Source organism: Salmo trutta, chromosome 14, assembly GCF_901001165.1.
Source record: "Salmo trutta chromosome 14, fSalTru1.1, whole genome shotgun sequence".
In the NCBI taxonomy this organism is placed as follows: domain Eukaryota; kingdom Metazoa; phylum Chordata; class Actinopteri; order Salmoniformes; family Salmonidae; genus Salmo; species Salmo trutta.
In genome coordinates, this window is record NC_042970.1 from 67,182,431 (window position 1) to 67,194,909 (window position 12,479).

A 12,479-nucleotide genomic window follows, 5' to 3' on the forward strand; every position below is an offset into this window, starting at 1 on the left:
CAATCACCTATATTTTTTATTTCACCCAAAGAATGTATGTAGTTTTGCGTTGTTATAGTAGCTGTACAATATTTGTCCCCTCGCTCGCCTCGTTGGAGGCGGGTCGTAATTTCAGGTTCACGTTAGCTTGCGCTGTCGTAACATTCACGTTTGTGTGCAGACGAATGACTAATAATATAAATGTCGACATTAGCAGCTACAGTCAACCTCAGCAGCTAAGCTTTACGTCTGAGAGGTTAACTCTTTCAAAGGAGCCGTTTGGTAATATCATTCGGTGCCGGGCATTTACTACGAACGCAGCATCAGTTAGGTTTATGTTGGTGAAGCTCAACTGGGAAAATGCGAACGTAAGCCAGGCCACATAGCTGAACGCTGGCTGGCTGTATTCAACCACACGAGAGCATAAATGATTTCATGAACGCATTTGCAGATTTGGTCTTCAACAGTGGTGAAGATGCGGAAGGACGTCAGAATATTACTGGTGGGAGAGCGTAAGTGGATTTGTTTTGGTCTACTCCGTAGTTCTGTTTTACTGTCAAGCTCGAACCTGCATGCATGAGAGCCAGCTGGAGGAGAGCGTGATGCTGATGAAAGGACTCGGAGGAATAACGTTATCTAGCTAGCTGTGTTCCACTAGGTTTATCCAGTTTTATAGCTAACGTTACACTACCACATACACACACCATGATGTTAACTACACACTACTCAGCTAGTAGTGTCATAACACAGCTATCTAGCTAGTATCCTAAACAATTTGATGTTTAGACCCAAGTGACATTGGCTATTTACCATCTGCTGTGATGTTGACTAACTGCCCATCCACATTACATGTTTGTCATATCAATGCATGGTTTGCCTTTATCTAAGCAGTTTGATATCTAAGCAATCTAGAATCGGCCTCCTATTTCCCAACAAAGCATCCTTCACTCATGCTGCTAAACATACCCTCGTAAAACTGACCATCCTACCGATCCTTGACTTCGGCGATGTCATTTACAAAATAGCCTCCAACACTCTACTCAGCAAACTGGATGTAGTCTATCACAGTGCCATCCGTTTTGTCACCAAAGCCCCATATAATACCCACCACTGCGACCTGTATGCTCTCGTTGGCTGGCCCTCACTACATATCCATCGCCAAACCCACTGGTTCCAGGTCATCTATAAGTCTCTGCTAGGTAAAGCCCCGCCTTATCTCAGCTCACTGGTCACCAGAGCAACACCCACTCGTAGCACGCGCTCCAGCAGGTATATTTCACTGGTCATCCCCAAAGCCAACACTTCCTTTGACTGCCTTTCCTTCCAATTCTCTGCTGCCAATGACTGGAACGAATTGCAAAAATCACTGAAGCTGGAGTCTTATATCTCCCCCTCTAACTTTAAACATCAGTTGTCAGAGCAGCTTACCGATCACTGTACCTGTACACAGCCAATCTGTAAATAGCACACCCTACTTCCTCATCCCCATATTATTATTTATCTTGCTCTTTTGCACCCCAGTATCTCTACTTGCACATCATCATCTGCTCATCTATCACTCCAGTGTTAATGCTAAATTGTAATTATTTTGCCTCTATGGCCTATTTATTGCCTTACCTCCCTACTTTTTTACATTTGCACACACTGTTCATAGATTTTTCTACTGTGTTATTGACTGTACGTTTGCTTGTAACTCTGTTGTTTTTGTCGCACTGCTTTGCTTTCTTGGCCGGGCCGCAGTTGTAAATGAGAACTTGTTCTCAACTGCCTACCTGTCAAATAAAAATAAAGTTTGCCCTAGCTAAATGTCAGCTTTTAGTTAATGTGTTCAAAACATTCACTCTGACTCACCTAGGCAGCATCTGCCCACTTTAAAGATACTTTTGGCCATGTAGTGTATGTGGACACCACTTCAAATGAGTGGATATGGCAATTTCAGCCACACCCTTTGCTGACAGGTGAATAAAATCAAGCACACAGCCATGTAATCTCCATAGACAAATATTGGCAGTAGAATGGCCTTACTGAAGAGCTCAGTGACTTTTAATGTGGCAATGTCATAGGATGACATCTTTCCAACAAGTCAGTTTGTAAAATTGCTGCCCTGGTCAACTGTTAGTGCTGTTATTGGGAAGTGGAAATGTTTAGGAGCAACAACGGCTCAGCCGGAAAGTGGTAGGCCACACAAGCTCTCAGAATGTGACCGCCGAGGGCTGAAGCGGGTAAAAATTGTCTGTCCTCAGTTGCAACACTCACTACCGAGTTCCAAACCTCCTCTGCAAGCAACGTCAGCACAATAACTGTTATTGGGAGCTTCATGAAATGGGTTTCCATGGCCGAGCAGCCAAGCCTAAGATCACCATGCTCAATGCCAAGGGTTGACTGGAGTGGTGTAAAGCTCGCCGCCATTGGACTATGGAGCAGTGGAAACGCGTTCTCTGGAGTGATAAATCACGCTTCACCATCCGGCAGTCCGACGGTCGAATCTGGGTTTGGCGGATGCCAGGAGAACGCTACCTGCCCGAATGCATAGTGCCGGCTGTAAAGTTTTGTGGGGGAGGAATAATGGTCTGGGGCTGTTTTTATGGTTCGGGCTAAGCTGCAGGTCAGTGGGAGCGTTAACCACATTGAAGGTGAAAGGAGAGGAAACCAACAGCATGTCATTTTCCAACTCTTTGAAATCCTCAAAATGACGAGAACTCACCGTTCAAAGCACATAGCAGCGATGTATACTTCTCCAACTGGTCATCTGATAGAGAACAGACTGGTAGTGTCAGAAGGTGGGTGAGATTGTTGGCTTCTACTTGGCGGGTCAGGAGGATTCATTTTCCCTTGAAGGCTTTGACAAGACTGTACATCTGATGTGCAAAAAGACCAAAAAACACCCTACATTCATTGTCTACTTTCCTTTTCTTTGAAAAACAAATGTTTTCGCAATTTCTAGCTAGCTATTATTTGTAACTGACGTGTCAGCCTGTCAGTCAGTGTCTGTCCTCGTGCAGTTGTTATTTATACGTGCCTTCAAAATAAATGTTCCTCAAGTGATGGGTGTTAAATCATTACACAAAGGTGAGTATTCATTGGGCTTTCAATTTGAATAAAAAATGTTTTTCAGAACATCGCAAATTCTTTATGTGATCTGAGCATGATTCCGTGGGCCCTATTGAATCAGGTCGAGGGCCGCATATGGCCCTGTGTGGAAGAACTTGACTGGCCTGTACAGAGCCCTGACCTCAACCACATCGAACACTAATGCTCTTGTGGCTGAATGGAAGCAAGTCCCTGCAGCAATGTTCCAACAGCTAGTGGAAAGCATTCCCAGAAGAGTGGAGGCTGTTATAGCAGCAGAGGGGGGAGCAATTCCATATTAATGCCCATGATTTTGGAATGATATGTTTGAAAAGCAGGTGTCCATATACTTTTGGCCATGTAGTGTATGATTCTCTCTAATAACAGGGTTTCTTATACAGTGCCTTTGGAAAGTATAACGATACAGCCTTATTCTAAAATGGATTAAATAAATAAATAAATCCTCAGCAATCATCACACATAACCCTATAAGGACAAAACAAAAACAGGTTTTTAGAAATGTTTGCACATTTATTAAATGTAAAAAACATACCTTATTTACATAACTATTCTGACCCTTTTGCTATGAGACTTGAAATTGAGCTCAGGTGCATCCTATTTCTATTGATTATCCTTGATGTTGCTACAACTTGATTGGTACCCGCCTGCGTTAAATGCAATTGATTGGACATGATTTGGAAAGGCACACACCTGTCTATATGAGGTCCCACAGTTGACCGTGCATGTCAGAGCAAAAACCAAGCCATTAGGTTGAAGGAATTGTCCGTTGCTCTGAGAAAGGATTATGTCGAAGCACAGATCTGGGGAAAGGTACCAAAACATTTCTGCAGCATTGACTGTCCCCAAGAACACAGTGGCCTCCATCATTCTTAAATGGAAGAAGTTTGGAACCACCAAGACTCTTCCTAAAGCTGGTCGCCTGGCAAAACTGAGCAATCAGGGGAGAAGGGCCTTGGTAGGGAGACCTTGGTCAGGGAGGCACCATCCCTACAGTGAAGCATGGTGGTGGAAGCATCATGCTGTGGGGATGTTTTTTAGCAACAGGGACTGGGAGACTAGTCAGGATCGAGGTGAAAATGACCGGAGCAAAGTACAGAGAGATCCTTGATGAAAACGTGCTCAGGACCTCAGACTGGGACGAAGGTTCACCTTCCAACAGGACAACGACCCTAAGCACACAGTGACCCAGCCAGAGCCCAGACTTGAACCCAATCAAACATCTCTGGAGAGACCTGAAAATAGATGTGCAGCAACGCTCCCCATCCAACCTGACAGAGCTTGAGAGGATCTGCAGAGAAGAATTGGAGAAATTCCCCAAATACAAGTGTGCCAAGACTTGAGGCTGTAATCGCTGCCAAAGGTGCTTCAACAAAGTACTGAGTAAAGGGTCGGAATACTTATGTAAATGTGATACTTCATTTTTTTTTCATTTGTAATAAATTTGCTAACATTTATATCCTTGTTTTTGCTTTGTCATTATGTGGTATTGGGTATAATGTGTAGATTGCCGCCCCCCTCAATTTAATACATTTTTGTAACAATGTGGCAAAATTCAAGGGTTCTGAATACTTTCCGAATGCACTGTTTATACAGCGACCCAGGGCTCTATCTTTCACATTTGCCAAATTCAATTCCCTTCCCTTCTAAAGCAAAGCCCTATTGTGATTTAGTAAGCTGTCAAGTAGCTCTGTCTGGCCACGAATGGGCTTAGAGCCAATGCTCATGTCTTAGATTTGGGAGGCAACTTGGTGTAGGAGACCAGGGATAGAATATTTCACTGCAGCAGCATCACTATCTCACCGTGTGTGTGTGTGAAGCACAGACTACCAATTTGTACAAAGCATAAAGAGGCTTGCCATCTATGATGTTTGAAATGTAGAGAGAAACCATGCATGACAGGCTGCAATTCTAAAACTGTTACTTTACGTACACATAACAATGCAATAGAAAGTGAGGCTGAGCATATTGCCTCTCCCTCTGTCAATTCTAGAATGGAGAAGAGTCTCATTGCCAGGCGTGACACTGAGCCAGTATGACATCCTCCTTGTCTTTTTTTCCGACAGCCAAGGTGGGGAAGACTTCCCTGATCATGTCGCTGGTCAGCGAGGAGTTCCCACAGGTGGTATGTAGAGAAGCTTCCTGGAACCTCTCTGTGTTTAGTAAATAGGCTGAATAGACATTATTAAATCTATGAAGCACTTTTCTCAACCTGAGTGCTTTGAATTGTACCGGGTAGACGGTTAACTCCCCGTGGGAGATGCACGTCTTGATGATCAGCAGTAGTACTAATAAACAGTTATAATACATGCGTTACCTCCCTACAGTTGAAGTTGGAAGTTTACATACACCTTAGCCAAATACATTTCAATTCAGTTTTTCACAATTCCTGACATTTAATCCTAGTAATTCCCTGTCTTATGTCAGTTAGGATCACCACTTTATTTTATGAATGTGAAATGTCAGAATAATAGTAGAGTGATTTATTTCAACTTTTATTTCTTTCATCATATTCCCAGTGGGTCAGAAGTTTACATACACTCAATTAGTATTTGGTAGCATTGCCTTTAAATTGTTTAACTTGGGTCAAACATTTCGGGTAGCCTTCCACAAGCTTCCCACAATAATTTGGGTGAATTTTGTCCCATTCCTCCTGACAGAGCTGGTGTAACTGAGTCAGATTTGTAGGCCTCCTTGCTCGCACACGCTTTTTCAGTTCTGCCCACAAATTTTCTATGGGATTGAGGTCAGGGCTTTCTAATGGCCACTCCCAATACCTTGACTTTGTTGTCCTTAAGCCATTTTGCCACAACTTTGGAAGTATGCTTGGGGTCATTGTCTTTTTGGAAGACCCATTTGCGACCAAGCTTTAACTTCCTGACTGATGTCTTGAGATGTTGCTTCAATATCTCCACATAATTTTTCTACCTCATGATGCCATCTATTTTGTGAAGTGCACCAGTCCCTCCTGCAGCAAAGCACCCCCACAACATGATGCTGCCACCCCCTTGCTTCACGTTTGGGATGGTGTTCTTCGACTTGCAAGCCTCCCCCTTTTTCCTCCAAACATAACAATGGTCATTATGGCCAAAAAGTTATATTTTTGTTTCATCAGACCAGAGGACATTTCTCCAAAAAGTACAATCTTTATCCCCATGTGCAGTTGCAAACCGTAGTCTGGCTTTTTTGTGGCAGTTTTGGAGCAGTGGCTTCTTCCTTGCTGAGCGGCCTTTCAGGTTATGTCGATATAGGACTCGTTTTACTGTGGATAGAGATACTTTTGTACCTGTTTCCTCCAGCATCTTCACAAGGTCCTTTGCTGTTGTGCTGGGATTGATTTGCACTTTTCTGACCAAAGTATGTTCATCTCTAGGAGACAGAACGCATCTCCTTCCTGAGTGGTATGACGGCTGCGTGGTACCATAGTGTTTATACTTGCATACTATTGTTTGTACAGATGAACGTTGTACCTTCAGGCGTTTGGAAATTGCTCCCAAGGATGAACCAGACTTGTGGAGGTCTACAATTTTTTTTCTTCTGAGATCTTGGCTGATTTCTTTAGATTTTCCCATGACGTGAAGCAAAGAGGCACTGAGTTTGAAGGTAGGCCATGAAATACATCCACAGGTACACCTCCAATTGACTCAAATTATGTCAATTAGCCTATCAGAAGCTTCTAAAGCCATGACATCATTTTCTGGAATTTTCCAAGCTGTTTAAAGGCAGTCAACTTAGTGTATGTACATTTCTGACCCACTGGAATTGTGATACAGTGAAATAATCTGTCTATAAACAATTATTGGAAAAGTTACTTGTTTCTTGCACAAAGTAGATGTCCTAACCAACTTGCCAAAACTATAGTTTGTTGACAAGAAATTTGTGGAGTGGTTGAAAAACGAGTTTTAATGACTCCAACCTAAGTATATGTAAACTTCCGACTTCAACTGTATGTAGAATGTACGTTTTGAGTATCCCATTGGTGTCTTTTTATGATGGTCATCCTTGGTTGGTTCCTTGTAACAGGTGCCCTACCGGGCTGAAGAGATCACCATACCGGCAGACGTCACCCCAGAGAGAGTTCCTACACACATAGTAGACTACTCAGGTACTGTAACTGTACTAACAGTGTAGCTATATAATGTGTACCTTATCTCTGTTGTACTATGCAAACCATGGGTAAGCATGTTATTGTATATTCAAGCCATGTACACTGAACTACTACACTAATACTGTCCTGTTGTTCACTAACTGCATGTTTTAACATGCACAGAGGCGGAACAAACAGATGAGCAGTTGTCTTCAGAGATATCAAAGGTAATATTAGAATCAATGTCCAGTATTGTAGAAAGATGTGTGTAGAGATTTGAGAGTACTGCCGAGTCCAGTTTGTAATGGTTGTCGCTCCCTTTACAGGCCAATGTGATTTGCATAGTGTACGCCGTCAATAACAAGAAGTCCATTGAGAAGGTGAGTTTAGTCATAGTACTTGACATAGCCTAGGCTATTTAATTTTATTTGTGTATTCTTGAAGTACTGTATGCACATTATGTTTTGATATCAGCCAGTTCACACTCATGTTTGCTTTTTGTATCTTCACCATCTTGTTTTCCTTTAGGTGACCAGCCATTGGATTCCACTTATAAATGACAATACAGCTAAGGACAGCAGGTGAGGGATACAGTCTAGGTTTAGTTGTGGTTCTTATGGGTGGTTCGTATCTAGCCCAGTTCCTGCATGAGCTTTGCAATGGTTACGCTATCGTCTTAATGACCTATGACACGAGGAGTATGGGGGTTGCAGTGTAGTAGTGGGTATCCAATGTGGCATGTGTGTTGCAATACTCAACCACTACCAGGGTTCACCCATCTGGGCCACTGTAAAAGGCACTCTACATGAAGTTACATGACTGTGTTTTCTCCTAAATATATGCATGGATGCTTTCCTAAAGTTTTGAAAGAGATGGGCACGAGTCATAGACACAAGTCCACGCTTTTCACAATGAGAGTAATTTCAGTAAATGTACACATTTTCTCAGTAGAACAGCAGTCTAGAAGTACAACAAGTCATGATGAGCCTAGCTTCATGCATGCAGACCCACCACTTGATAATGTTATTTCTAGGAAGTACAATTGAGATCAAAAATATTTATTTTCCGAGGAAGACCTCACCAGAATACAAAACTATCACACACTACAATTGCATGATTTGATGTCTGGATTGGGAAAACAGCCTTCAATGTACAGCTTTAAGACCTAGTAAATAACTATATTTAAAAGCAATCCAATCAATCATTTACAACCTTTCTCTCTGTCCTCCCCCTATAGGGTTCCTGTCATCCTGGTCGGGAACAAGTCTGACCTGGTGGAACACAGTAGCATGGAGACTATCCTGCCCGTCATGAACCAGTACACTGAGATAGAGACATGTGTGGAGGTGAGACTGCCAGAGGGCTTCTGTACTGAGTCACCCACTGTGTTGTAGCACTGTGACTTCACTACCCAGAGTAGTGATGCATCATCATATATTGCATAGAGGCTGCTGGCTAAAAGCCACTGACCTACAGTGGTTCGTCCTTTAAAAGTTGCAGCGTACTGCGGCACAGCTTGTGTGGTGCTGCAGAATTCTATGGCACGTTATTTAACCACTGGTACCATTAATGCTGGTTAGTGCTAGTTTGACCACCATCATCTTTGAGAAACATTTGATAGCCTTCAATAGTGGCTGTACTAGAGAATTTAAACCCTTTTTTATAAGAACATGGCATATGGGACTGATTTTAATACATTTTGCTAAATTAATTTGATTATTATGGTGTTTCTATTCCAAGAAAAACGAAAAACCTTCTGGGTTTCCGTTAGGATGGAATGGAAAATATGGCGCTGTACAACGTGACGGTTGGGAGTAGGCTACAGTACTGGGCTATTTAGCTAAAGAATCCCTGTGTCGTGTGGGCGCGTGGGAGACCGGGGTTCAATTCCCCGACGGGGAGGAAGGAGAAAGCTGTTCTTGTAAATAAGAATTTGTTCTTAACTGACTTGCCGAGTTAAATAAAGGTCACACTAAGAGCATTTTGCGTTGCAGTGTCTTAGACAGCTGCGCCACCAACACAGAGAGGTGTTGGTAACAGTATATTGTCCTGCTAATAGTCCATAATGGACTATTATAATACTGTACATGGTGTCCAAGTCAGGAAAACCAAAACATTTCTTTATTAAAGACTATCAGAAAGAGTGTTGGTACTTATTTCTTTTGATTTAAAGCCATGAATGAGTGAGTCATTCAGCTTTATCTAGGTGCTGGGCTATATAACTGTGCCATCAACTTGATAATGTATAACGATATTTTGGAGGTTATTTCATTTTCCAAAAAAAGAAAGTGAGCGATTGTAATCTGACAATAATATTTGTAAAGGCCAAAACATTTATTTATGTTTTTAGAGGGAGAGAAACGCTAGGCCAATTGTGCGCCGCCCTATGGGACTCCCAGTTACGGTTGGATGTGATACATAATAATAATAATAATACAAATATTAATACTTTTTGTTGTTATTTGTTTTGTCTTTTCTAGTGGATTAAACTGAAATTGCAACCAATCACGGCTGGTTGTGATACAGCCAACCTAACTAAGAAATACATTTGATGATAGAATTCTCCCCCTCCCCTCCTTCTAGGCAAGTCTATTGTCCAGCTACCTGCTAATAGCCATAATGGCGCTGTACAACATGACCGTGTGTGTTTGAAAGAGTATTTTCCAGTAAGCAACGATTTGTTTACCTTCATTAGACAACTTTGTTCCAATATTTCTGTAATATTTATTCCCATAGTAATTCGTTATGGATCCATAACTAAATAAACTTCTGCATTTTGAAAGAGTATATTTATCATTTTATTAACGAAAGCATAAAGATGCTGATGAAGAAATACAGTACTGTACAGTATATGCGTTTACATTTGGATAATAAAGCATTTAAAACATTTTGAAGATATAAGCCACCTGCATTTGTTTATTAGGCTATAGCAGAACAGCAGAACGGTCCGGACGGCCCTTGCTGTGCCTGGTGAGCAGTTGGTCAAATTCTGTTGTCAGAAGAGGAATAGAAATGTCAGGGTGAACCGACGATCTGATGAACCTGCCAGGTATGTTGACTCTGCCTGTCGGAGGTGGAGTTCCAGAGCTCACAGGCGTGTCTGGCATGGATTGTGACTCCATCTCGTTCCTCGCCCTCTTTAACGCGTCATTCTCCGCCTGACTCTCCGCCAATACCGCCTGGCTCTGGACCAATGCATCAGCTGTCGCCCGTATCTCTGCCCTCAGATAATGTTTATCTTTCTGCTGGTCTGCCTTCAATGACTCAATCTCCGTCTTCGAAGTTTGAATTTGATCCATGTGCACCTTCATCAGATCGGCAGATTGGTACCGCGACTCCAACACACAAATGCTGCGTACACATTTTAAGAATCTAGCAAAACTAACCGCTTTCTTGGCAACTATCGTTTTTTTCGGTGCGGCCCGTTGTCCTGCTAATAGGCTACAAGTGTTTGAAAACCTGTTTTCAAAATGCCACCAGCTGTCCCTCACTACTGTAAATAAAAACACATCCTGTTTACATTCTTTATTGTAACCACAATGTCACACACAGTTTCTATCTACCTTTCCAATTACTTTTAGAGTTCGGGATTTACAAATGTGTGCTTTTCATGTAATCTTTCGTTAAATCCAGTTCGGATTTAAGTATAACTTTTGAGTGACGCCTTTAGTGAGAGGTCTAATGCTTTAATATTTAATATCTGCCCTCCGAATTCATATCTAAGGGGCATTTTTCACGCCATTATTAGTTACATTGTTTTAGTTTGAATGTGCAGACTGGCACTAAGAACAGCGGCAACGTTTCCCTAGTCAGCGCCATTATTAGTGCAATGCCCCTTAAGGTGTTGCTCTGTGCTACCCAGTGGAGTCTGTTGGGAGTCCACCCCCCCCCCCCTTCCTCCTCCTCCCTTCCCCATGGGCTAGGTCCGTCTTCTGTGCGTGGCTCTGCGGCCCATCCTGTGCCCCCTGCCCTTGTGCCTTGAACCTCGCACGCTTTCAGTGGATACAGCTGGAGAACTGCTAGGCAATCCCATTGTGCGCCGCTCGGGAGCCATGACCAGTATATATTGTCCTGTTAATAATATATCTGTGAGAATATCCAAGGGGCTTTTATATCATTCTAAATTAATAATGATAATCGCTTAGTTTAAAAAGAACTATTTTGGAGATTTTTGTTTTCAAATAACGTAAAATGAGCGAGGGGGGGGCCATTCTTACTAATTGTTACTAATTTGTAAATAAAGCAAGTTTGTTATTTAGAATTATTTAGGTTTTTAGAGGGAGAGAAACCAAAAACCTACAGTCATCTCATGAATCTCCCAGTTGAGGCTGGCACTGATATTGAACCAGCATCTGTAGCAACACAGATGCGGTATCTTAGACCACTGTGATGCGGTATCTTGGACCACTGCGAGGCGGTATCTTAGACCACTGCGAGGCGGTATCTTAGACCACTGCGAGGCGGTATCTTAGACCACTGCGAGGCGGTATCTTAGACCACTGCGAGGCGGTATCTTAGACCACTGCGAGGCGGTATCTTAGACCACTGCGAGGCGGTATCTTAGACCACTGCGAGGCGGTATCTTAGACCACTGCGAGGCGGTATCTTAGACCACTGCGAGGCGGTATCTTAGACCACTGCGCCACTAAGGCGCTGTACAACGTGACCGGTCGGGAGTAGGCTACAGTACTACAGAGACACAGTAGCACCTTGGGACCCAAAAGCACAATCAGTGCTCTAACTCCCCCTTGCGCTGGTCTGGAGCAATGTAGTAGTGACGCAGGGTACCGTACTAAACCACAAATGACCTCTAAGTAACTTTTAGTGGAGCAACCACTGTACTCAGCCCATGTAGATTTACCAGCATTTACACTTTATGTACACATCACTTATCATGCACACCTATCATGTATACAGTACTTATCATGCACACTTGTCATTTATCTTGCACACTTATCATGTATACTTATCCAGTGGTGGAAAAAGTACCCAATTGTTATACTTGAGTAAAAGTAAAGATGCCTTAATAGAAAATGACTCAAGTAAAAGTGAAAGTCACCCAGTAAAATACTACTTGAGTAAAAGTCTAAAAGTATTTAGTTTTAAATATACTTGATTATCAAAAGTAAAAATGATAAATAATTTCTAATTCCTTATATTAAGCAAACCAGATGGCAGCATTTTCTTGTTTTCTTAATTTACAGATAGCCAGGGGCACACTCCAACACTCAGACATCATTTATAAACAAAGAATGCTTGTTTAGTGAGTCCGCCAGATCAGAGGCTGTCAGGATGACCAGGTATTAGTGTGTGAATTAGACCATTT

General features: G+C 42.4%; 1 protein-coding gene across 3 annotated transcripts in view; it reads left to right on the forward strand.

Annotated features, from left to right (window-relative positions):
• Positions 1-111: 111 nt before the first annotated feature.
• The window catches only part of LOC115208745 (mitochondrial Rho GTPase 1-A), a 35,815-nt gene continuing 23,447 nt past the window's right edge, over positions 112-12,479 (forward strand). For 2 of the 3 annotated variants that reach the window (XM_029777070.1, XM_029777071.1), the window contains exons 1-7: positions 112-491; positions 5,133-5,191; positions 7,090-7,171; positions 7,337-7,380; positions 7,480-7,533; positions 7,682-7,734; positions 8,391-8,499. In XM_029777070.1, coding sequence (XP_029632930.1) covers positions 455-491; positions 5,133-5,191; positions 7,090-7,171; positions 7,337-7,380; positions 7,480-7,533; positions 7,682-7,734; positions 8,391-8,499 — 438 coding nt within the window. In that variant the 5' untranslated portion in view covers positions 112-454. The remainder of the gene's footprint in view (positions 492-5,132; positions 5,192-7,089; positions 7,172-7,336; positions 7,381-7,479; positions 7,534-7,681; positions 7,735-8,390; positions 8,500-12,479) is intronic. The other variant, XM_029777072.1, reaches the window with a different exon arrangement.